This window comes from Mustela putorius, unplaced genomic scaffold, assembly GCF_011764305.1.
Source record: "Mustela putorius furo isolate JIRA1106 unplaced genomic scaffold, ASM1176430v1.1 tig00003863_pilon_pilon_pilon, whole genome shotgun sequence".
Taxonomy (NCBI): domain Eukaryota; kingdom Metazoa; phylum Chordata; class Mammalia; order Carnivora; family Mustelidae; genus Mustela; species Mustela putorius.
In genome coordinates this window covers 16,153,330-16,178,374 of record NW_025422015.1, presented here as the reverse complement: position 1 = coordinate 16,178,374, position 25,045 = coordinate 16,153,330, and the positions used below count along the sequence as shown (strand labels likewise).

General features: G+C 41.5%; 1 protein-coding gene across 5 annotated transcripts in view; it reads left to right on the top strand.

The window, feature by feature from the left end:
• The window catches only part of ARFGEF3 (ARFGEF family member 3), a 184,895-nt gene that overhangs the window by 58,688 nt on the left and 101,162 nt on the right, over nucleotides 1-25,045 (top strand). For all 5 annotated transcript variants that reach the window (XM_004740298.3, XM_004740297.3, XM_004740296.3 and 2 more), the window contains exon 5: nucleotides 11,572-11,640. In XM_004740298.3, coding sequence (XP_004740355.1) covers nucleotides 11,572-11,640 — 69 coding nt within the window. The remainder of the gene's footprint in view (nucleotides 1-11,571; nucleotides 11,641-25,045) is intronic.

Genomic DNA, 25,045 nt, shown 5'->3' with positions numbered 1-25,045 from the left:
AAAATGACATCTAAAGCATAAAGAATCAGACAAGAGGATAAGCCTGGAGAAAGGGAAGAAAAGATTGTTGTATTAATTAGAGTTCAGTTCACAGGGCAGAGGCTTATTTTCATTTTTTCACAGACTTAGGTCATTATTGGCTGGACCTCATGCTCTAAAATCCTTGTTTCTGGAATTTTGTGGTCCATGATGGTGTCCCATCCTCAGTCAGTGGTTCACACTCCAGCCACCTGGCAAGAGGATACTTCTGCTTACAACCTATTGGCCATGGATGTATGGCAACTTTCCATCATAAGGATGCCTGGGAAGTGTAGTCTTTATTGGGGCAGCGATGTGTCCAGAGTTCTGTTCTTGAAAACAAAGGGGACAATGTTGAACAATAACTGGCAGTCTTCCACAATCACATGTCACATGGGGATTACAGTCTGGCATATTTTCCCAAGAGGCAGCTGGCCCATCATCCCCTCTGTTACCTTTCTTCTGTCAGGGGCAGAAGAGGGTGGCCTTGTGTTCAGGGAGGTAGGAGTTTAGCCAAGGCCCAGGGGACTACCTACAGTGGGCCCTTTGGGGAAAATGCACATTATAATCTCTCCAAATGGTTACTCCTTAACTATTGGTCCAGGCATAACTGGAAAAGTTCACTAGTTAGTGAAAACTAATTACATGTTTTAGTATTGTTTTTATCCTTTTAGTGCCAACCAGAGCATCTGGCATATGGCTAACTAATTGCTTGTTAACTTAGTTATTGACAGATGGAGAGGTGAAAGTTTGACCATGAGGGTAAGCAACAAGCAAAAGGAATGAAATTTATGATGATAGATAATTAACCTGTGTGAGTTCACAAATGAGAAGGATTAACACAGATTCACACTTTAGAATGGAAGTAAGTTCACATATCATCATATCCTTCTTTTTGTAGGTAAATTGAAGCTGTAATCGTTCAGTTACTTGTCTGGGCTTACACAGTGGTCAGTAGCAGGGTTACTTTTTCAGCTATTTATATTTTTCTGCAAAGACTTTGTAGCAAGGCTGGGACTTGATCTGGTCTCCAGATGTGTGCTATTGGATGGGTACAGAAGAAAACTTCTCAGACTTGTATTTGAGTAAACTGCAAGGTCAGTGTGAGTCCTACAGCTTCTGAAAAATAATGGAACCTAATGAAAGAAGAACACTCTCTTGCAGTGGATAGAATCCCCTGAGGAACACTTAAGTGGCCAAGTGTGTCTGTGGGAGTAAGAGATGGCAGAGGGTAACTGTCCTATGAAACCATCATTAGGCTCTATTGTTTTTAAACTTCTTGTTACTTTTTCTTTGTTTCAAAATACCTGGTAGGAGAGTGGTAAGGGCACAGTTCTGGAGCTAGAACACCTGATGACCTTGGGAAAGGTGCTTCTCTGTTCCTCAATTTTCTGATCTGTAAAATGTGAAAAATGATGATGCATACCTCCTGGAGTTGTGCCTTCAGTGAGTTAATATGAAATAAGTACTTGTAACAATGCAGTATTGGGGTTGGTGTTAGCTTTCATTGTTGTTACAATTATTAGAAAAGAAGATGTGTAGCATAATAATAAAATGAATCCCTCTAAACTCATTAGAATTATGAACCAGAACATTAGAAATATCTTTGCTTTAGGAGTTTCTTCTTCCTATCTCTTTTCTTCCTCTATAGTCCTGCCCTCTATACAGCCTATAATGTAATTTTCTTTTGTCATAATGGAAGAATGTGTATTTCATCATATATTTCTGATTTCTAAATAAGGACTTCATCATATTTACTATTGTTGAATTGTAGCTTCAAAGAAGAATTCTGTAAATTCTGATTTATCAGTTGTACACCTACATATTATTTCGGGTCCTAACCATTTGCCATGATTCCACAGTCTACAGAAAACACCCCACCATTTACACCAATAAATTTCAGTTCCATCCTACTAGGCACAATTCATATGATTTGGATATTCTAGAAGAGCTTTATAATTATTAATTGTTAAATGTTTCACATATAGAGAATCAAGTTGGCTTTAGCCCTTTAAATACTATCTTGTGGAACTTCGTTGGTCATGTCTACAAGCATTGTTTATGATATTATCAAAAGCCTTGAGTATATATGAGCAGAAACTATCTGAGATGAGGTGCCCATCTAGGGAGAGTCTGAGAAGAAAAGAGAAGGAAGGAGTAAAGGTGTTATCTGGGATGTGCTCATGAAATTTACTTCTTAAACCATCAGCTGTGAGATTAGGTCAAAATAAGTTTGTTACAGACTAACCTAGAAAAAGATAATTCATTGAGCCTTTTGATTTGTTTTCTTTTAGATTTATTTGCATTGGTTTGTTCCGTGAATGTATTTTCATTACCAGCAATATATAAAACTTTGTAGGGTCAAAAGCCATGCATTCAAAGGCAAGTGCTCATAAACTAATTGGAAAGAGATCATGATATTTACCATAATTCAAAGTATTTGTGTATGTTGTCATAGAAGTGGAGTTGGAAAAATTCAGGAGAAACTACATTGAGCTGGGTAGATCAGCATTTCAAGGCGGGGATACTATTTGAGTGGAAGTTTGAAAGGTGGGTGTACAGAATTAAGACAATTTTTGGGGGAAGGCGGGCATTCTTGGTGGAGGAGAAAAGCCCCGTGGATTAGAAAGTGTAGGCTTGGGGCGCCTGGGTGGCTCAGTGGGTTGGGCCGCTGCCTTCGGCTCAGGTCATGATCTCAGAGTCCTGGGATCGAGTCCCGCATCGGGCTCTCTGCTCAGCAGGGAGCCTGCTTCCCTCTCTCTCTCTCTGCCTGCCTCTCTATCTACTTGTGATTTCTCTCTGTCAAATAAATAAATAAAACCTTTAAAAAAAAAAAAGAAAAAAAAAGAAAGTGTAGGCTTAAACTGGGATTCCTGAAGGTGGGTAAGCCATGAGGCTGGAATGTTAGGTTGAGGGAGATTCTCTAGGACCTGGTCAGAGGAAGCGGGAAAGGGACACTTCCAGAGCTGAGTGTTAGATGTTGAAGGTGCACAGGAAGAAGGAAGGGCTTTGCAGGATGGTCTGAAGTCAAAAGGCCTGAGTCAGAGGCACTGGTAAACTAGCTTAATTGTAAGAGCCTAAGCGAGAAGTCCTGAGGATGTGAATCAGATTGCAGCAATAGGGAAGGGTCCTTAGCAACGCTGTGCAGACAGGTGCACCCACGTGCCCCGAGCCGATAGGGAGAGAAGCAGGAGCCGCAGTGACTGGCACTGGAGTAGGTGGTAAGTAGGCGGGAAAGGAAAAATCCAAGGTGATGATGGGACGAAGAACCAGAATTTCTGACTGAATGATGGATTTTAAGGATCCAATTTAAGAGAGACATAGTGAGTTCACATTGTCAGATATGAAAGAATCGTAATATTTTTAAAGGGTCATGTAAAGAAATACAAGGAGTTTAGCACTAGAGGCTTTCCAAAATGGAGAAAAGTTCACTGTAAATCCCACAAGGACGACTGGCTTTTGAATATTTGTTTCTAATCATATGTATATGTTCACAGTTATATTCATTGTGTATATAGACTTTTATTTCTTTTCACTTTAGATTATAAACATTTCCCAGATGGCTATATTTATTCTTTCAAGTGTAATTTTTTCTTCTTCAAGTGTAATTTTTTTTTAATTTTTATTTTTTATAAACATATAATGTATTATTAGCCCCAGGGGTACAGGTCTGTGAATTGCCAGGTTTACACACTTCACAGTGCTCACCATAGCACATACCCTCCCCAATGTCCATAACCCCACCCCCCCTCCCAACCCCCCTTCCCCCAGCAACCCTCAGTTTGTTTTGTGAGATTACGAGTCACTTACGGTTTGTCTCCCTCCCAATCCCATCTTGTTTCATTTATTCTTCTCCTACCCCCTTAACCCCCTCATGTTGCATCTCCACTTCTTCATATCAGGGAGATCATATGATAGTTGTCTTTCTCTGCTTGACTTACTTCGCTAAGCATGATACCCTCTAGTTCCATCCATGTCATCGCAAATGGCAAGATTTCATTTCTTTTGATGGCTGCATAGTATTCCATTGTGTATATATACCACATCTTCTTTATCCATTCATCTGTTGATGGACATCTAGATTTTTTCCATAGTTTGGCTATTGTGGACATTGCTGCTATAAACATTTGGGTGCATGTTCTTCAAGTGTAATTTTAATGGTTATATAATTAGGAATTTGAGAGGTGGGGAAAGTATTATCTGTTTACCATATTGGAGATTTAATGACTTCCATGGAATTGCATATGCTCATTGATGATGTTGAGAAGTTGAAATTAGGGATGGAAACTTGGAGTAAATGTTGGCTCCAATGATAGATTTTTGAGTCTCCAGTTAGAGCAAGAAATTATAGGAACTTGCCAAGGGAGAGAATTTGGAGGAAAGAATAAGAATGGTTTATTTATTTGTTCAAGTGAATCAGCCAAGTTCATTATGATTTAATATGTACAAAGAAATTTTTTACAGTTATCACTTTTATAGTATTTCCTAGAATTAGGTGGTAAGGGCATATTAAAAAATATGAATGAATATCAGAATTAACTACTAGAGGCACCAAATCAAGGCCAGAAAAGACACAACCATATGCCATAATAATTAGAAATATTTTCCAAACTGGGTACTCAGGAACACTAGCAAAATATTTTCTAGGACTAAAAAAAATCTCAGAATAGCCATTTGCCAGAATGTGGGCAAGTTGAACCAGAAAGTGATTTCTCAAATTATCTGTCACTCAGCCTAAGAGAAGTCAGTTCAAGTCCTAAGGGGTAGAGGGTTCATGCAATACAATAATTTCATTTATTTTCTTTGAACCAAAATAAAGACTGGGGTCATAGCTCAACTACTTCTGTTACTTTCAGTCCAAAGTCTCTGAAACCTAATGAAGGGTCAGTGGATCTTTCCCAGATGCCATCTGAAAGTTCTGCATTCTAGCTTGGAGTCTTCTGGAAGAAGAGTAATAATATTGTAGGGTTTCTCCCCTATATTCACAGGGTGTGTGGGGTATAAGTGATCTAAAACAGTGGTTCTCCACTGGGAAGTATTTTGTACCCCAGAGAACATTTGGCAATGTCTGGAGATATTTTAGTTGTCACAGTTGGGATTGCCACTGTCATTGGAGGGGAGAGGCGGGGTACTGCTAACACCCTACAACGCACAGGACAGTCCCCCAGAAAAAGAAGTAGTTGACCCAAAATGTCCATAGTATTGAGGTTGAAAAACTTCAATCAAAAAATAAGGGGGAAAATGCTTATTTTAGGCAGCCACATTTTACATTTAGATAATAAAGTGTACCGTGATATTTGGTATGTACTTTGTGACTACCCACAACCCCACTCTGATGGCACACGTTCTGCCATCTCTGGAAAAGAGTCTGCTTTGTTGCTTGTATTTCAAGTCCATTTTTACTTCATGGCCAAGGCATACTGTCAGTGGTACACACCCATAAGGCTGCAGGGGCAGAATTGGGACATGCCCTGCACTGAATGGAAAGGCATTTGGTGGCTCAGAATCCCCATGCTCAACACTGAAGTTCCCATCCTTGTTTTTGCCATATTTGACAGAGTAAAAAAAGAACTGGAAGGTTTCTAAAGAGAAGGAATTATGCAATCATTTTTAATTTTCTGAAGTTTCATGCCAAGACATAGCAAAGGCCAGAAGGAAATGTGCATTAAGGAACAAAGTTAGATTTTTAGCCAGAACCTGAGCTGGGGTTTGAAATGCACTTGGCATTAAGAATTTGAAGAGAGTCTCCTCCTCTCCATGCACCAGGAAAGACAAGGCCTTCTGTGGGCTGTACTCAAGGTTTTAGCTACTTTTTTGAGCTCTGGTGGATTTTGTTTGGTTTGATTTATAAATAACATGTGGTATTTGGAAAAATGAAACTACAGTCACCTCAAGATGCACTCATATGTAAAGTAAGATAATTTTAATAGTTTAAGAAAGAGGAAAAGAAGAATTCCTTAGTATACCCCTGTGCCCTCAGTGGGCCTTGACTCCCCCAAATCAGCACATTTCTTGATGGAACCCATGTCTTCTTTCCTAGGATTAATTTATTAATAGTGTGTGTTGTAGTGTATTAAATTTAAAGGTCCATGAAAAGGTGAAAGTGGAATTACAGCTAGTATGCTCTGAGTTAGACCTTGAGAGGCTTGTCCAGAGGACAGTGATTTTCCCAGTCATAGTACCCATCACAATTTACTGCAACCCCTTATTTTATGATGGTCTTCAACACCAGGTGTTAGCTCTGCAAGATCAGGGGTCAGGGTGTCTTTTTGGTTCAGTACTATATGCCCAACACCAGCATTAGATCAGACCCCTAATAACATACCCATAAATAATTGTTGGATTCATGAATGGAAGCCTAAATAATGCAGCACATGGTTAGATGTAAAGTAAACACACAGTTGCTACCCATTAAGGTCAAGAACCACTTTCCACTCCAGTATTTGCAGGAATGGTCCTGGAGAGGACTCATTTGGAACCTTGGCAGAAATGAGATCTTCAAATCCTAAATCTTAGGGAAGTTACCATTTACTATGTTGACTGCAAAAGGTAGGTTCTCAGCAGAGCATAGCAGGAGGTCTCAGAAAGGAAAAAATGTTCCATGAGTCTCATGGGAAGTGGCCTCTGGTTAGGAAAGATGATTTTTTCCCTGTCCAGAGTGAGGTCCTGCTAGGTGGCTGGACATCCCTAAAGGAGGCTTACAAAATTCTGATCATCCTAACCAAGTCATCAGAAACTCTAGGATTCTTACCTTATGTGGTCATAAAACCGGCCATTTTGTGATGGCGCACAATACCAACCTGATTCTGCCATTCAGATTCCCAGGATAATTGCCTTCTATATGACTGGGCTATCATAATACGTTGTCTACACATTTTACAATAATGACCAGGCACAAAGGTGCAGAGTCTCACTGAAATTCTGAGGGTCATCATTCATGTGGACTGTGCATCAGAAGGGGCGAGCTTGGGCCAGGACACCACACCTCCTGGGGCCTGGCAAGTTGCCAGAAACATGGTGGGCATCAAAAAGTCACACTTTACTCCTCTAAGAAGCTTATAAATCTAATGAGGCATAGAAAGGGTGCACAGGTTTAACTGATATGTCTAAGCTGCTCCAAAGAAATGTATAGAATATATGGACCATATCTTCTTTATCTTTTTGTCTGTTGAAGGGCATCTCAGCTCTTTCCACATTTTGGCTATTGTGGACATTGGGGTACAGATGGCCCTTCTTTTCACTACATTTGTATCTTTGGAGTAGATACCTTTTAGTGCAATGGCTGGGTCATAAGATAACTCTATTTTTTAATTTTTTTGAGGAATCTATGCACTGTTTTGCCAAAGTGTTTACACCAAATTACATTCCCACCAACAATGTAAGAAGGTTCCCCTTTCTCCACATCCTCTCCAACATTTGTTGTTTCCTGCCTTGTTGATCTTTGCAATTCTAACTAGTGTAAGGTGGTATCTCACCACTGATTTGAATTTGAATTTCACTGATAGCTAGTGATGAACATTTTTTCGTGTGTCATTTGTCTGTCTTCATTGAAGAAGTGTCTGTTTGTGTCTTCTGCCCATTTTTTGACATGATTATCTGGTTTTTCGGTGTTGAGTTTGAAAAGTTCTTTATAGATCTTGGATATCAGCCCTTGGTCTATAGTGTCATTTGCAAATATCTTCTCCCATTTCCGCCTTTTTGTTTTGTTGACTGTTTCCTTTGTTGTGCAGAAGGTTTTTATTTTGATGAAGTCCCAAAAGTTCATTTTTGCTTTGGTTTCCTTTGCCTTTGGAGACATGTTTAAATTTATGATCATAAACCTCTTTTTTTTTTTTTTAAGAGAGATTTTATTTATTCATTTGAGAGAGAGCAGAGGGAGAAGCAGACTCCTGGCTGAGCAGGGAGCCTGATAAGGGTCTCAATCTCAGGACCCTGAGACTGTGACTTGAGCTGAAGGCATATGCTTAACTGACTGAGCTACCCAGGTGCCCTAAAGTTTCGATACATCTTTTAAATTGAAGGGTTGCTTCTTGTACACCATAGCTATTTGATTATTGTTTTTTTTTTTAATGATTGGGATTTCTCTCAGTCTTTGCAATGATTTTTCCCATTTCCTGGAAAACCTTGTGCCTGTTTTCCTTATCCTCATAGCTCCTCTATGGAGGCCATGCCAGCAAGATGAATTGTGAGACACTGCCAGTCACCCAAGTTCCCGCTGTTCAGCAACGACAACAACTTAGTCAATAAGCTTTACTGACCCTGTGAGGGATGTATTTTTAATGCACTTGCCCTCAGGGTTTTGTCATTCCTGTTTTCCTTAAGGCCAGTGTGTGGAGAATGTGAATCTGAACTTTCTGCCTACTCATGATGCAACAGAAATCAGATTCTTTGAATTCATTAGCTGTCCCCCAAATGTCCTAACCAGTCTTTGTTTTAATCCAGTGAATGAATGCTTACTAGGCATTGGGCACATCAGCCATTTCTCCACTGATTGTTTTTGATAAGTCATTTCTGTCTACTGAGTCATCCTTGCCAGACACTGTGCTCTTTATATAGACCATGTGAGTCATAGGGAGCATTGTCCTCCCTGTATTTAAAACCTTCTATGCTTCTGACACCAGAAACTCTACCTGAGCTTAAGGAGCTTTCATTCTCTTGGTTGTTCTTAGTTTTTGCAAATAACTCCACGGATCTTTGGATATTGGTGGCTAGACATGAAGTGTGGAAAGCCTTTTTTCAAAGATCTTTTGAACTCTTATCAGCATTAGCTTGGTCCAGGGATCCTCAGCTTCCTTCATACTGTTGCTAGGAGGCCTCATTCTATATTGACTGGCTTCCCTGTGGCAAAGGAAGTTGACCCTTCTCTGTTCCCCAGAGAACCTTGATTACCAAATACCACCGACTCAGTGTCCTTCATGAAGACGTCCCCATTGGTATTGCTCCCACTTCCCCCAACCCCTTCTGCCTGAAAGCATCTCTTGTCACAGAAAACTGCTTTGTTTTTTGAAAACTTCTTTCCAAATCCACTCCTGTGCACCTTGTATGGATGTACAGAGTAATGGATGGCAGAAAGCTGATCACCAGTCTTCTAAGTAACAGTAACCAGTTTAGACAAATATTTGCCATTATTTTCACCTTGTAAAGTATTGCCAGTTGCCAGTCTTTATTGTAAATACTTAAAAAGCCAAGAGCCCAGATGGAAAAGCCATCTCCCAACTCCATGGACCACCATCTCTATCAGTCCCTCATAACCTCCCACTCACCTGCCAGGAATCACAGCAGGGGTAGCAATTCAAGAAAAGGAAGCTGTGTGACATAGCAAAAACTCCAAGTAAGACAGCACCATATAAGAAAGCCTTAAGGGTCTTTCAGGTGCCCAGTGGATGTTATAGTCTAATGGAAAGATTATCAATAAGTAAACCAGTTGTTTATGAGACTGGCACATGCTCTTAAGTCATGAAGCAAAGGGATGTGACAAACCAGTTAGAGGGTTTCGTTGTCAGAGGAGGACACCTCTCTGAGGGGGTTACATTTATGCTGAGACCTAGAAGAAGCCAACCAAATGAGTCACATGAGAAACAAATGCAGGAAGAGCCAAGGACAGGAGGGTTTCGGGCAAAGGTACCACCAAATACAGAGGCATTAGATGACATGGCCTCCTTCCAAGCTGTCTCTCCTCAGTTTTCATCACTTCTTATCTACCAAGCCCCAACCCGCCAAAATATTCATTAAACAGAAGAAAGCCTTTTCCCAGAAGGACTTAGGACAGCTGTTCCCACAATCTCTGTCAGCCTGCTTGACATGGGACGATTTTTATCTGGACTTGACTCTTGGGTGTCTGGCACCTTAAGGATCAAAAGACTGAGGGACAGACCTACAATGAACTTATCTAAGCTCATGACTATAAAGTTGGCAAAAATCCCCTTTTCCTTATTTAATCATGTACATATTTGTTTTCCCTGGAGGAGCAGCTGTTCCTAGGGTGGCCTGGCCAGTAACTAAGACTGAGGGATTAGGAGAGATTCCTTGTCCCATCTGGCAATTGCACTTTTTGCTATGCTGATTAGGTGTATATCCTGAATTAGGTAGATTTGCAAAGCTTCAGCATTCTTTCATGAATTGGACAGAACCAGATAAGAAGCCTCCTCAGGCAACCCCCACTGACAGCCCAAGCTGCTGGCAGGACCCAGGTGTTGGGTTTGAGATCAAGGAGCAGACACCAGCAGTTTTATCTCAGACTAGCAGGGAGAAAATTCACAGTGCCGCAAGTCAAAGGACAGAAAGCAAGAGTCTTGCCTCTTATCTACAAAATTAGAAGCAATTTTTAAAATGCTGCAGGCTTTTGTCCATCTGTTCTGTGATAGCTCTACAGATACAAAGTGAAAATTTTTAATGGTCGTTAAAGATCTTGCAAATGTCTCTAACTCGTTGTCTATCTTGTAGAGTAAGGGTCACCTGAGATGAACGATAAACGCTGGGCAGCATCTTGGGGGACGTTATAGGAAGGAAGAGGAAGTGCCTGCTAAAGGATTTCTAATCCCTTGGGGATTTGGGAGGGGAACAGGAACAGAAAGTACGATGATGTCTGGGTCTAGGAAGAGGACAGGACAGATTGCACGGTGGTTCAGGGCATGGAGTTCAATTCCCTGGGTTCAAATCTCAGCTGTAGTGCTTGTTACTTGTATGGTCTTAGGTGACTTAATCTTTCTAAGCATCAATTTCCCTGTCAGGGAAATAAGGACAATAAAATCATCACATTTACTGAAAGTATCAACCTAGGTAATTCACACACTGTGCATAGCACTGAGCCTGTTATTATCAGACGGACCTCCTAAAGTTACTGAGGAATGCTTTTTCTGGCCATTCTTGCAGTGGCCATTCCCTGCGGGGAGAGGGTAGCTCCCTTTACTTATAGTATTAGTCTCTGTTTTACTGAGCAATGTGCAGCCACTCATTAGAGAGCAGTGAGTAGCATGGGAAGAAACGTTAGATAAAGCAAAGAGCAGGGGTGCCCGGGTGGCTCAATAGGTTAAGCATCTGCCTTGACTCAGTTCATGATCCCAGAGTCCTGGGATCAGATCCTGCATCGGGCTCCCTGCTCAGCAAGGAGCCTGCTTCTTCCTCTCCTTCTGCCTGCCACTTCTCCTGCTTGTGCTCACTCTCTGTCAAATAAAAAAAACTTTAAATAAATAACTGAGTAAATTAAAATAAAGCAAAAAGCAAAGGAGGCATGAAAACAGGGCTACACAAATGATATGTGAAATCATATTTCTGTTTATTTTTTAAATTTTTTTAAGATTTTATTTATTTATGTGACAGAGAGACACAGCGAGAGACAGAACACAAGCAGAGAGAGTGGGAGAGGGAGAAACAGGCTTCCTGCCGAGCAGGGAGCCAGGAGCCAGATGCGGGGTTCATCCCAGAACCCTGGGATCATGACCTGAGCTGAAGGCAGACACTTAACAACTGAGCCACCCACGTGCCCCACGTTTCTCTTTATTTCTTAAATTTTAACCCCTTCTCTCTTCCTTCCTCATCTCCCCGTTGCTAAAGGTGTTACTCTGCATCACCTACACCCCGACATTCGACCTGAACGGGAGCGCGGTGCTGAAGATTGCAGAGGTGAGTAGTGCCCCCTCCTCCCAGTGAGCATGTGCTGTGTTCCCTGGCTGCCTGCTCACAGCTGCCTCCCCCAGGCTGGGAGAAGTCCAGGGAGGAGGGGAACTGAGGCCCAGCAGTAGGGTGAGACCTTCTCTGATCATTACCTTGGGGAGTTTCCACTAAAGAATTGATCTGTAGGAAACAGGCTGTGGGCTCTGTCACCCTTGGTCATAATGCTCTTCTGCATGCTTTGGTTTGCTTCATTTGAGGTTTTAAAATGGAAATAACAGTACTGGTTGTCCCAAAGCTTCTGTACCTAGGCGCTGCGCCTCCTTTTGCTTTCTGAGTCTATTTTTCTTAAGAATAATTGAAAAGCATTTGATTTTTAAAAAAATGGTTTTCAAGAAACCAGGTACGAGAGTGAAAGAGACGTTTATTGATGAAATTCCAGGCCCGTCTCCTAAAGCCCAATGAACACATTTTGTAACTATCATTGGAAAGCCTTCTCTTTCCCATCTGTGTTGCAGGCTAGGGAACTGTGCGCCTTCCAGCACTCCCAAAAGTATGTCCAACAGAATTCTTGGCTTCTCCAGTGCCTGGCAGATGCCTCTGGCTTTTGGAAATGTCAACATTCCAAAGCTATACTTTAATACACTTAGAATAATTTTCCTTCCATTTCTTGAAAAGAGTATCTTCAGGATGCATGTGTTTTGACAGGAATACATGTGCAGACCTCAAAGAGGCAATGATAATCTGAATTCTGAAATTAGGAAGAAAAAGCTCAACTGTCAGCACTCAGGGGTATACATGTTTTTTTTATAGAAATGATCATCATTTCTTGAGTATACCAGGTAGAAATGTAGCATTTTGGACATGTTTTCTTTTTTTCTTTCTCTCATTGTTGAGATATAATAGACAAAAATTCTATGTATTTTAAGTCTACAATTTAGTGTTTTGATATACATACATATTGTGAAATAATTACCACAGTGAAGCTAATTAAAATATCCATCATCTCACATAGTTAACCCTATCACGAGTAGTATTTCTATTGTCCTCTACTTGTGCCTTTTATGGTATCGTGTGCCTTAAAAGAGTGAAGAGTAAGAGAAAGTTATTTTTGAGCACATTGAACATTTTTATGTATCTATCAAAAGAACAAGAAATGATTAGCTGACTTCTAACTACAATGTAAATTCCCAAATGTGTATTTGTATAGGTAGAAAGAACACCTTTCTTTAACCTATTTATGTTTTACTCCGTATAGGTAAAGAAACAGAACTATCTATCAGTAATATTTTTCAGGCGATTTTTAAGGGACTCCTGTGAATATTCCTATTATTTGCAGGTTCCCTTTTTTGTTGTGTGTGTGGTAAGAACACTTAACACAAAATCTACCTTAACACATTTCTAAGTGTACAGTGCGGTAATGTTAACTACAGGCACCATGTCGCTCGGCAGATGTTTAGAACTTACTCATCTTGTGTAACTAAAACTTTAGACCCATTGAAGAGTAACTCTCTACCCTCCCCTCCCGTCAGCCCCTGGCAATTACCAGCCTCCGCTCTGGATAATTTGGACTATTTTCAGTACGTGTCAGTTCGCTTTTTAAATGACAAATGTAGTTTCTAATTAGAGCAAGAAAACAAATTGGCATCTAAGTAGCCTGTTAGCCCTTTGCCATATGAAGGGTGAGAAGGGAAAGCAGCTGTTCCTGCCTAGCCAGTCCCCACCCCCCACACCCCAGCTGATGGAAGTTTGGGAGGTGGGGGATGGGGCACAGGTTGTTTCAGGACCTTCAAGAGGGGAGAGAGAGCTACCAGGGTTTCCCAAGCTGCCTTCCAGAGAAGGAGAAGGTTGCCTTTACCATCCTCCCAGGAACCAGTGTTTGAATGCAATTATCCATCTTTGACAGACGTCATTCCTGAGCAGTGGACACACACTGCCATGTGGTGCCCAAGCTCAGGCTGTTTACGGCAGGTAGTTAGAACGCAGAATAGAGACTCCGCAGGCCTTTCTAGATAGAATAAAGCATCAAAACACAGTGGTCTCTACCAAAATCTACAAAGGAAAAACAAAGCTTTTTTTGTTTTGTTTTTTGGAAAAGAAAAAAAAAACTCTCCGCCCCAAAGCAATATAGAGACAGAGGTCTTCCAGGTTAGCGGTGGCCATGGCAGGAAGGGAGAAGTGGTGCTCTGGGCTCTGGAGGAGCACTGTTTGGATGTAAACCCCAGCGCTCCCACCTCCTGCCCACCTGCTGTGTTGCCTTGGCTACCTCCCCAGCCCTGTGTTTGTTTTCTGTGAAGTCAGTGTTAGCTGTGTGCTTGTGCCATTTGGACAAGGGGGAGAGAATCCACGTGCGAAGCTGTTGGGGCAGACCCAGCCTCGCAGTAAGTTCACGCCACTGCTGTCAGGAGCTGCACTTGATGATGACGTCCACGGTCCACTGGACAGTGCTGATCTGGCCAGGACCCTGAAAGGATGGGGCATCGATCAGGCGGCTTCCTGTGGGAGCGGTAACTAGCTAACTAGCTCTCCATGTCCCGTTCCGGCCCTCTGTGATCCTTTAGTTGGGGAAGAGTCCCTAGCAGGACAACTGTATGAAGGTTGTGAAGCCGGGGTCACACTATCACAGAAAAACGTGTTGTTCCCCATGCTCATGTGAACTTCAGGGTTTATGACAAAGGCTCGAGACCATATTCTCTGGAATTCGGAAGGACTCGGTGAAGATCTTGAAAATGAACAGTCCGTCATGTATTGGGTGGTGGGGGTCTCCCATTAGGGTGCAGGCCCCCACATGATGTTTTAAGCTCTGCCTCTCCTGCAGGCCCACAGGCAGGCCCTTCCACCTCCCTGTTCACAGTGGGACCCAGTTTAGTCGGCCAGGTCTCCCATGCCTCCCTCCATCTGCCACCTTGCTCTGGTCCGTGGACAGAGCAGGGCTGTGGAGACTGCACTGTCATGGCCGGGGGAGTCACCATTTCTTTTTAAAGATTTTATTTACTTATTTGACTTTGGCTCTGGGAGAGAGAGAAGTAGACTCCCCACTGAGTAAGCAGCCTGATGCGGGGCCTGATCCCATGACCCCAGGATCATGACCTGAACGGATGGCAGATGCTTAATGACTGAGCCACCCAGGCACCTCAGGAGTCACCATTTCGAAGTGCCTTAATAAATGGCAACATGCAGAATTGCTACTCTGTGCTAGTACAGACCTGGCATAGATCTCGTGTTTAGGAGAGTAAGAATCCTGCTCCTCTGTCAGGCCAGTCCACGGGAAGGACATTTCCAAACCAGTCTGCTGAGAGAGGAAGAGTGACCCCAAGCATGACGAGCCCCACAGATGCTAGACCTGGGGCTTCCGTCCCAGAGCAGACAAGAGACACACCCTGGAGCATTTGCCTCCCTTGGAGAAGAATAGTGACCATTTATCCATCAGGCCTGCCCACCGCCCCACCTATTTCTACGAGGCATCAGTTCTAGTTCTGAGCCCTCAGTGGCCACTCTCTCTCAGAGCTGGTAATTCTGGGGAGGCACGAGAACATATCATGTCCCTGGTTATGGCGAGAGACAAGTACATCAGCTCAAAGACAATGTTCTATAGCTGTCCTTCATGTTCATTTAGCACTTACTCTGGGCCAGTCGCTGTTTTAAAAGCTCTGCCTACAGGAAATCATATAATCCACACAGCAGTTCTGTGAAGCAGGAAATCCTCTTATCCATCTTTGACAGACTGAGAGGGGGCCACCAACATCCCAAAAGTCAGATAGCTCAGCAGTGGTGGAACTACGAGGTGAGACCAGCAGGTCTGACTGGGCTTCTGCCCTTCACACCGTGCAGCACACAGCACACAGCTTGGCTGTGGAAGCCCCCTCATCCTGGGGGGCCCTGATGACCTCCTCTGTAAATGGTGGAATGCTTCTAGAGGCTACCCACCTCCCTTTATCCCAAACCGTGCTCAGGGATGAATACTGTGCAGACACAGTGTTGGAGTTAAACTAGCCTTACCTTTTATCTTGAAAATATGTCTTTTGATGAAGTGAATAGTACACAGCATTGACTAACAATGATCAAAGATCAGAACAAGGGATAGGCTTCTAAAAGGTTACTTATGATCCTCTATAAGGTTGGCTGTTTGCAGTAGTTCCTTGACTAAGTTTTGGCTTTTGCTCTTTGCACTCCTGAAACCCCCTGTTCTGTGTGGGACACTTACAGCCACCAACCTTTGGAGCCTTCCTCCCGCATTGGTGGTTCTCATCAAATGGCTTCATGTTAGAATCACCTGGGAAGTGTTAGTAAAAATAAGATGTGTAGGGTTGCCCCAGAAAATCTGAGTTGTTCCCTCCTGGGGGGACCTGTGCTTACACATTTTGCAAGAGGTCCCCGGTAATTGTGCTGGGGACGTCAGGTTGAGAATAGCCATCCTGATGGTGACTCTTCTCTCCCACCAGCCTTCGCCATAAAACCTCCGAGTATGGTCCACTGACCAGAGGCATCAGCAGCTGCTGGGACCTTGTTAGAAACACAGAAACCCAGGCCCCATCCCAGACTCATGAGTAAGAATCTGCTTTCTAGTTAGAGCCCTCTTGTGATTCATGGGCCTACTCAAGTTTGGGAAACAGTACCACATTTGAATATCAGTATAACCTCCTTTTAAATGATCTAAAACCCAGGTGAGCACCGTCTTCCCCAACCAGGTATGGAATCCTACCAGCAGCAGCATCCCCTCGACCATGATCCCTTGATAAGTACAAGGTTTTAATTTTCCTATCCCTCCCACCCTTCATCTCCTGCCAGACCACCTCCACACTTTCCCCTTCCCATTTGTCAGTGCTTGATATATATCAAGTGTATTTCTTATGCTTTAAGGGTCTAATCTGCTGCAGGGTGTCCCACTGTTCCTCAGTGGGACATATCTTATTTTTAGTAACACTTCCCAGGTGATTCTGAAGGCATGGATTTTCACCATAAGGCCCACTGTCAGCCTTTAAAAAGGGGAGAGGGGAATGCCCCCACCTTACTCTGTAATTCTGTAATCTGGCACAGGCTGAGCAGATCTATTTATATGAAAAGCACAGCAACAATTTATAAGCATATGGATCCGTAGTTACAAATACTAAATTATTAGATGACTCATATATAGATAATTTAAGAAAGAAAAATAGTAGGACCATCTGAAATCATGGTTTACATTAGCTCCAAAAGAGAGGAAAAAACACTTTTCTCACTGGCCTGTATCATTCCTCAAATTTGCAAAATAGCTCAGAACCTTTCAATTCCCACCGTAGTAGTCACTTAAGAAATGATTTTGCAGAGGAGGAGTCAAGATGCCTGAGAAGTGGCAGACTGAGACTACTTCAGCTAGCACAAGATCAGCTAGATCGCTTATCTAAAGATTGCAAACACCTAAAAATCCATCGGCAGATCAAAGAGAAGAAGAACAGCAATTCTGTAAACAGAAAAACAACCACTTTCTGAAAGGTAGGACCGGCGGAGAAGTGAATCCAAAGCGACGGGAAGATGGAGCGGGGGGGGGGGGAAGCGGCCGGCTCCCGGCAAGCGGCGGAGCAACGACGCACAAAATCGGGACTTTTAAAAGTCTGTTCCGCTGAGGGACATCGCTCCAGAGGCTAAACCGGGGTAAAGCCCACGCGGGGTCAGCGTGGCCTCAGGTCCCGCAGGGTGACAGAAGGACCAGAGGTGTCTGAGTGTCGCAGAGCTTACATGTATTAGAAAGGGGAAGCCAGCTACAGAGACAGAGCCGACAGTAAGCTCACAGCTCGGTGTTACCTTGAACCGGTCACAGGCTCAGTGAGCTCGGAGCGCGGCCGGAGGTCAGGCAGACGGGAGTAACTGGGCGCGGTTCTCTGAGGGCGCACTGAGGAGTGCGGCCCGGGCTCTCGGCTCCTCCAGGCCGGAGACCAGGAGGCCGCCATTTGTGTTCCCGTCCTCTGGAACTCTACGGAAAGCACTCAGGGAACAAAAGCTCCTGAAAGCAAACCCAAGCGGATTACTCAGCCCGGCCCCTGCTAAGGGCGGTGCAATTCCTCCTGGGGCAAAGACACTTGAGAATCACTACAACAGGCCCCTCCCCCAGAAGATCAACAAGAAATCCTGCCAAGACCAAGTTCACTTACCAAGGAGTACGGTTTCAATACCAAGGAGAGCAGCAGAATTCCAGAGGAGGAGAAAGCAAAGCATGGAACTCATGGCTTTCTCACTATGATTCTTTAGTCTTGCAGTTAATTTAATTTTTTTTCTTTTTCATTTTTTTTCTCTTCTTCGGCTACAATTATTTTTAACTTTTACCCTTTTCTTTTTTAACGTCTTTTTAACTAGATCATCAAATATATTTTTTCTCTTTTTTATACTTTTCTTTATTTGTTTTCTTTTTTTAATTCATTTTTTTTTCTTTTTTTTGCCTTTCTTTTTTTTTCTGAACCTCTTTTTATCCCTTTTCGCCCCCGGATCTCTTCTGATTTGGTTAAAGCATATTTTCCTGGGGTTGTTGCCACCCTTTTAGTATTTTACTTGCTCCTTCATAACTCTTATCTAGACAAAATGACCAGGCAGAAAAACTAACCACAAAAAAAAAAGAACAAGAGGCAGTACCAAAGGCTAGGGACCTAATCAATACAGACATTGGTAATATGTCAGATCTAGAGTTCAGAATGACAATTCTCAAGGTTCTAGCCGGGCTTGAAAAAGGCATGGAAGACATTAGAGAAACCCTCTCGGGAGATATAAAAGCCCTTTCTGGAGAAATAAAAGAATTAAAATCTAACCAAGTTGAAATCAAAAAAGCAATTAATGAGGTGCAATCAAAAATGGAGGCTCTCACTGCTAGGATAAATGAGGCAGAAGAAAGAATTAGCGATATAGAAGACCAACTGACAGAGAATAAAGAAGCTGAGCAAAAGAGGGAAAAACAGCTATTGGACCACGAGGGGAGAATTCGAGAGATAAGTGACACCATAAGATGAAACAACATTAGAATAATTGGGATTCCAGAAGAAGAACAAAGAGAGAGGGGAGCAGAAGGTATACTGGATAGAATTATTGGGGAGAATTTCCTCAATATGGCAAAGGGAACAAGCATCAAAATTCAGGAGGTTCAGAGAACGCCCCTCAAAATCAATAAGAATAGGCCACACCACATCACCTAATAGTAAAATTTACAAGTCTTAGTGACAAAGAGAAAATCCTGAAAGCAGCCCAGGACAAGAAGTCTGTAACATACAATGGTAAAAATATTAGATTGGCAGCAGACTTATCCACAGAGACCTGGCAGGCCAGAAAGAGCTGGCATGATGTATTCAGAGCACTAAACGAGAAAAACATGCAGCCAAGAATACTATATCCAGCTAGGCTATCATTGAAAATAGAAGGAGAGATTAAAAGCTTCCTGGACAAACGAAAACTGAAAGAATTTGCAAACACCAAACCAGCTCTACAGGAAATATTGAAAGGGGTCCTCTAAGCAAAGAGAGAGCCTACAAGTGGTAGATCAGAAAGGAACAGAGACAATATGCAGTAACAGTCACCTTACAGGCAATACAATGGCACTAAATTCATATCTCTCAATAGTTACCCTGAATGTTAATGGGCTAAATGCCCCAATCAAAAGACACAGGGTATCAGAATGGATAAAAAAAAAAACAAAACCCATCTATATGTTGCCTCCAAGAAACTCATTTTAAGCCTGAAGACACCTCCAGATTTAAAGTGAGGGGGTGGAAAAGAATTTACCATGCTAATGGACATCAGAAGAAAGCAGGAGTGGCAATCCTTATATCAGATCAATTAGATTTTAAGCCAAAGACTATAATAAGAGATGAGGAAGGACACTATATCATACTCAAAGAGTCTGTCCAACAAGAAGATCTAACAATTTTAAATATCTATGCCCCCAACGTGGGAGCAGCCAACTATATGAACCGATTAATAACAAAATCAAAGAAACACATCGACAATAATACAATAATAGTATGGGACTTTAACACTCCCCTCACTGAAATGGACAGATCATCCAAGCAAAAGATCAACAAGGAAATAAAGGCCTTAAATGACAAACTGGACCAGATGGACATCACAGGTATATTCAGAACATTTCATCCCAAAGCAACAGAATACACATTCTTCTCTAGTGCACATGGAACATTCTCCAGAATAGATCACATCCTTGGTCCTAAATCAGGACTCAACTGGTATCAAAAGATTGGGATCATACCCTGCATATTTTCAGACCACAATGCCCTGAAGCTAGAACTCAACCACAAGAGGAAGTTTGGAAAGAACCCAAATACATGGAGACTAAACAGCATCCTTCTAAAGAATGAATGGGTCAACCAGGAAATTAAAGAAGAATTGAAAAAAATCATGGAAACAAATGATAATGAAAACACAACGGTTCAAAATCTGTGGGATACAGCAAAGGCAGTCCTGAGAGGAAAATATATAGGGGTACAAGCCTTTCTCAGTAAACAAGAAAGGTCTCAGGTACACAACCTAACCCTACACCTAAAGGAGCTGGAGAAAGAACAAGAAAGAAACCCTAAACCCAGCAGGAGAAGAGAAATCATAAAGATGAGAGCAGAAATCAATGAAATAGAAACCAAAAAAAACAATAGAACAAATCAACGAAACTAGGAGCTGGTTCTTTGAAAGAATTAGTAAAATTGATAAACCCCTGGCCAGACTTAACAAAAAGAAAAGAGAAAGGACCCAAATAAATAAAATCATGAATGAAAGAGGAGAGATCAGAACTAACACCAAAGAAATACAAACAATTAAAAGAACATACTATGAGCAACTCTACGCCAACAAATTTGACAATCTGGAAGAAATGGATGCATTCCTAGAGACATATAAACTACCACAACTGAACCAGGAAGAAATAGAAAGCCTGAACAGACCCATAACCAGTAAGGAGATTGAAACAGTCATTAAAAATCTCCAAACAAACAAAAGCCCAGGGCCAGATGGCTTCCTGGGGGAATTCTACCAAACATTTAAAGAAGAACTAATTCCTATTCTCCTGAAACTGTTCCAAAAAATAGAAATGGAAGGAAAACTTCCAAGCTCATTTTATGAGGCCAGCATCACCTTGATCCCAAAACCAGACAAGGATCCCATCAAAAAAGAGAGCTATAGACCAATATCCTTGATGAACACAGATGCAAAAATTCTCACCAAAATACTAGCCAATAGGATTCAACAGTACATTAAAAGGATTATTCACCACGACCAAGTGGGATTTATTCCAGGGCTGCAAGATTGGTTCAACATCCACAAATCAATCAATGTGATACAACACATCAATAAAAGAAAGAACAAGAACCATATGATACTCTCAATAGATGCTGAAAAAGCATTTGACAAAGTACAGCATCCCTTCCTGATCAAAACTCTTCAAAGTGTAGGGATCAAGGGCGCATACTTCAATATTATCAAAGCCATTTATGAAAAACCCACCACAAATATCATTCTCAATGGAGAAAAACTGAAAGCTTTTCCGCTAAGGTCAGGAACACGGCAGGGATGTCCATTATCACCACTGTTATTCAACATAGTACTAGAAGTCTTAGCCTCAGCAATCAGTCAACAAAAGGAAATTAAAGGCATCCAAATCGGCAAAGAAGAAGTCAAACTATCACTCTTCGCAGATGATATGATACTATAGGTGGAAAACCCAAAAGACTCCACTCCAAAACAGCTAGAACTTGTACAGGAATTCAGTAAAGTGTCAGGATATAAAATCAATGCACAGAAATCAGTTGCATTTCTCTACACCAACAACAAGACAGAAGAAAGAGAAATTAAGGAGTCAGTCCCATTTACAATTGCACCCCAAACCATAAGATACCTAGGAATAAACCTAACCAAAGAGGCACAGAATCTATACTCAGAAAACTATAAACTATTCCTGAAAGAAATTGAGGAAGACACAAAGAAATGCAAAAATGTTCCATGCTCCTGGATTGGAAGAATAAATATTGTGAAAACGTCTATGCTACCTAAAGCAATCTACACATTTAATGCAATTCCTATCAAAGTACCATCCATCTTTTCAAAGAAATGGAACAAATAATCCTGAAATTTATTTGGAACCAAAAAAGACCTCAAATAGCCAAAGGAATGTTGAAAAAGAAAGCCAATGTTGGTGGCATCACAATTCCGGACTTCAAGCTCTATTACAAAGCTGTCATCATCAAGACAGCATGGTACTGGCACAAAAACAGACACATAGATCAATGGAACAGAATAGAGATCCCAGAAATAGACCCTTAACTCTATGGTAAACTAATCTTCGACAAAGCAGGAAAGAATGTCCAATGGAAAAATGACAGCCTCTTCAATAAATGGTGTTGGCAAAATTGGACAGCCGCATGCAGAAAAATGAAATTGGACCATTTCCTTACACCACACACGAAAATAGACTCAAAATGGATGAAGGACCTCAATGTGCGAAAGGAATCCATCAAAATCCTTGAGAAGAACACAGGCAGCAACCTCTTTGACCTCAGCCTCAGCAACATCTTCCTAGGAACATCGCCAAAGGCAAGGGAAGCAAGGGCAAAAATGAACTATTGGGATTTTATCAAGAGCAAAAGCTTCTGCACAGCAAAGGAAACAGTTAAAACCAAAAGACAACTGACAGAATGGGAGAAGATATTTGCAAATGACATATCAGATAAAGGACTAGTGTCCAAAATCTATAAAGAACTTAGCTAACTCAACACCCAAAGAACAAATAATCCAATCAAGAAATGGGCAGAGGACATGAACAGACATTTCTGCAAAGAAGACATCCAGATGGCCAACAGACACATGAAAAAGTGCTCCCTATCACTCGGCATCAGGGAAATACAAATCAAAACCACAATGAGATATCATGTCACACCAGTAAGAATGGCTAAAATTAACAAGTCAGGAAATGACAGATGCTGGCGAGGATGAGGAGAAAGGGGAACCCTCCTACACTGTTGGTGGGAATGCAAGCTGGTGCAACCACTCTGGAAAACAGCATGGAGGTTCCTCAAAATGTTGAAAATAGAACTGCCCTATGACCCAGCAATTGCACTACTGGGTATTTACCCTAAAGATACAAACGTAGTGATCCAAAGGGGCACGTGCACCCGAATGTTTATAGCAGCAATGTCCACAATAGCCAAACTATGGAAAGAACCTAGATGTCCATCAACAGAAGTGGTATATATACACAATGGAATACTATGCAGCCATCAAAAGAAATGAAATCTTTCCATTTGCGACAACGTGGATGGAACTAGAGCGTATCATGCTTAGCAAAATAAGTCAAGCAGAGAAAGACAACTATCATATGATCTCCCTGATATGGGGAATTGGTGATGCAACATGGGGGCTTAAGGGGGTAGGAGAAGAATAAATGGAACAAGATGGGACTGGGAGGGAGACAAACCATAAGTGACTCTTAATCTCACAAAACAAACTGAGGGTTGCTGGGGGGAGGGGGTTAGGAGAAGGGGGGTGGGGTTATGGACATTGGGGAGGGTATGTGCTTTGGTGAGTGCTGTGAAGTGTGTAAATCTGGCGATTCACAGACCTGTACCCCTGGGGATAAAAATATATTATAAGTTTATAAAAAAATTTAAAAATTAAAAAAAAAAACCATGAAAATGCTGCTGAGTTCACAAAGCCCTCTTTAAAAAAGAACAAAAAAGGGAATAAAAAATCTGTATCCATCCCTCCCCCCAAAAAAGAAATGATTTTGCATCAACAGAAAGAATTAACTATGTAAGAAAATTATACAGGAATTCAGTAAAGTGTCAGGATATTAAAAAAAAAAAAAAGAAATGATTTTGCATCAACAGAAAGAATTAACTATGTAAGAAAATTATACTGCCACAAAAAAAAAAAATTGCATTCTTTAGAGTTCGGTGCAGTGATTTTGTAGATTCTCACCTGCTCATTTAGCCTTTGAAAATCTGCATCTTGGTTTCGAAAGCAGGACATCTCAGCCTAAAACCACCAGTTAGCTCCTGGAAGCTTTCTTAGTTGTATCTGAACTTTTCATAAAAATAAGCCTTTAACTTAATGAAAAATAAGTCTTTAACTTAATGAAAAAAGAACGTTGTATTGTCACTTTTGCTATTAGCTTGGGAAACAATTTTATAAAAAAAAGCATTTAAACCATTTAAAACTCCTGTGGAAATGTTGAGAAAAAATCCAGACATCCTCTTCTTTCTTACCCTGCTGGAAGGGTGACTTTTACTCAAGAACAGTGTTTACCCTGAAACCTGTTGATCAGGAAATAGGCATGTGTACTTAACTATGAAGAATTAGGCCATTTCCCCCAAGGCACTGTTGAAACAGTAAAAGGATCATTAAGCACTCGAAATGTAAATAAACTTTCATTTGTATGTCTCACGTTAACTTGTTTAATTAAACTGTTAATAATGAACGTTTTTCAGATCACAGTTTTTCATGATACAGGAAGAATAAGACATATTGTCAAATTTAGAAATGGGTAATTATGAAATATGCAATATGTGTTTTCTGTTCAATTTCATGAATAATCAGAAATAAAAACTCCCTATGGATACATAATCCTTCTTGCCATTGGTTGAAATCTAGACCAAGATTTCTCCTAGCATGATGCCCAAATGAGCAGATTTGCTGTTGAGTTTTCCAGAGGTAGTAACTTAATATTGGAAGAAGCTGTGGGAGTAAAAATTGACAAAGTCTTTGGGTAAAGGAAGAAGAGAAGTCATAGCCAGAAGTTCTGTGGAATGAATTTGAAAACGGTTAATGTTGTTTCTTTGGAAAGTTTCAGGGTGTATTCTCAAGCCTGCTCAAGGTTTCTCTGAGGAATTTTTCAAAGTGAGAAAGCCTTGTTTATAAATGTGTATTTGCTGGTTCAATCTTACTGACTTGTGGGAAACTTCCAGTCTTTTATCCTATCAAGCCCAAGCAAAGTGTCTCAAAGACCATTCTTGTTTAAGGTTCTTAGTTTCAGGGTCCTCCCTCTTTCACTCCATCTGTCCATCCATCCCTCAACTGCCAAACACTGGTTAATAATAATAACCAGCTAATAATGGTAGCTACTAGCTACGGAGTCGCTAGTGTGTGTCAATAAGTTGTTTTCTGTACATTCTCCTCTCATTTTTACCCCAACCAAGGCAGATGAAGAATCCCATGAAAAGTGAGAATAATTTGCTATCCAAGTTTCTACAGCTAGACATTCAAATTCAGACTTTTTATATTTCAAATATGGGCTGTTAACCACTGTATTATGTTGCTTCTTCGCTACTATTAGTCTTAGAAAATGTTGGTAGAATCTTGCCGTAATAATATTGGCAACCACCTGACATTCGTAGGCCGTCTCATCCACCTTGGATCTTCACCACAGTGCTTAGTTAGAAAGCAGCGGTGTGGTGTTCTCACG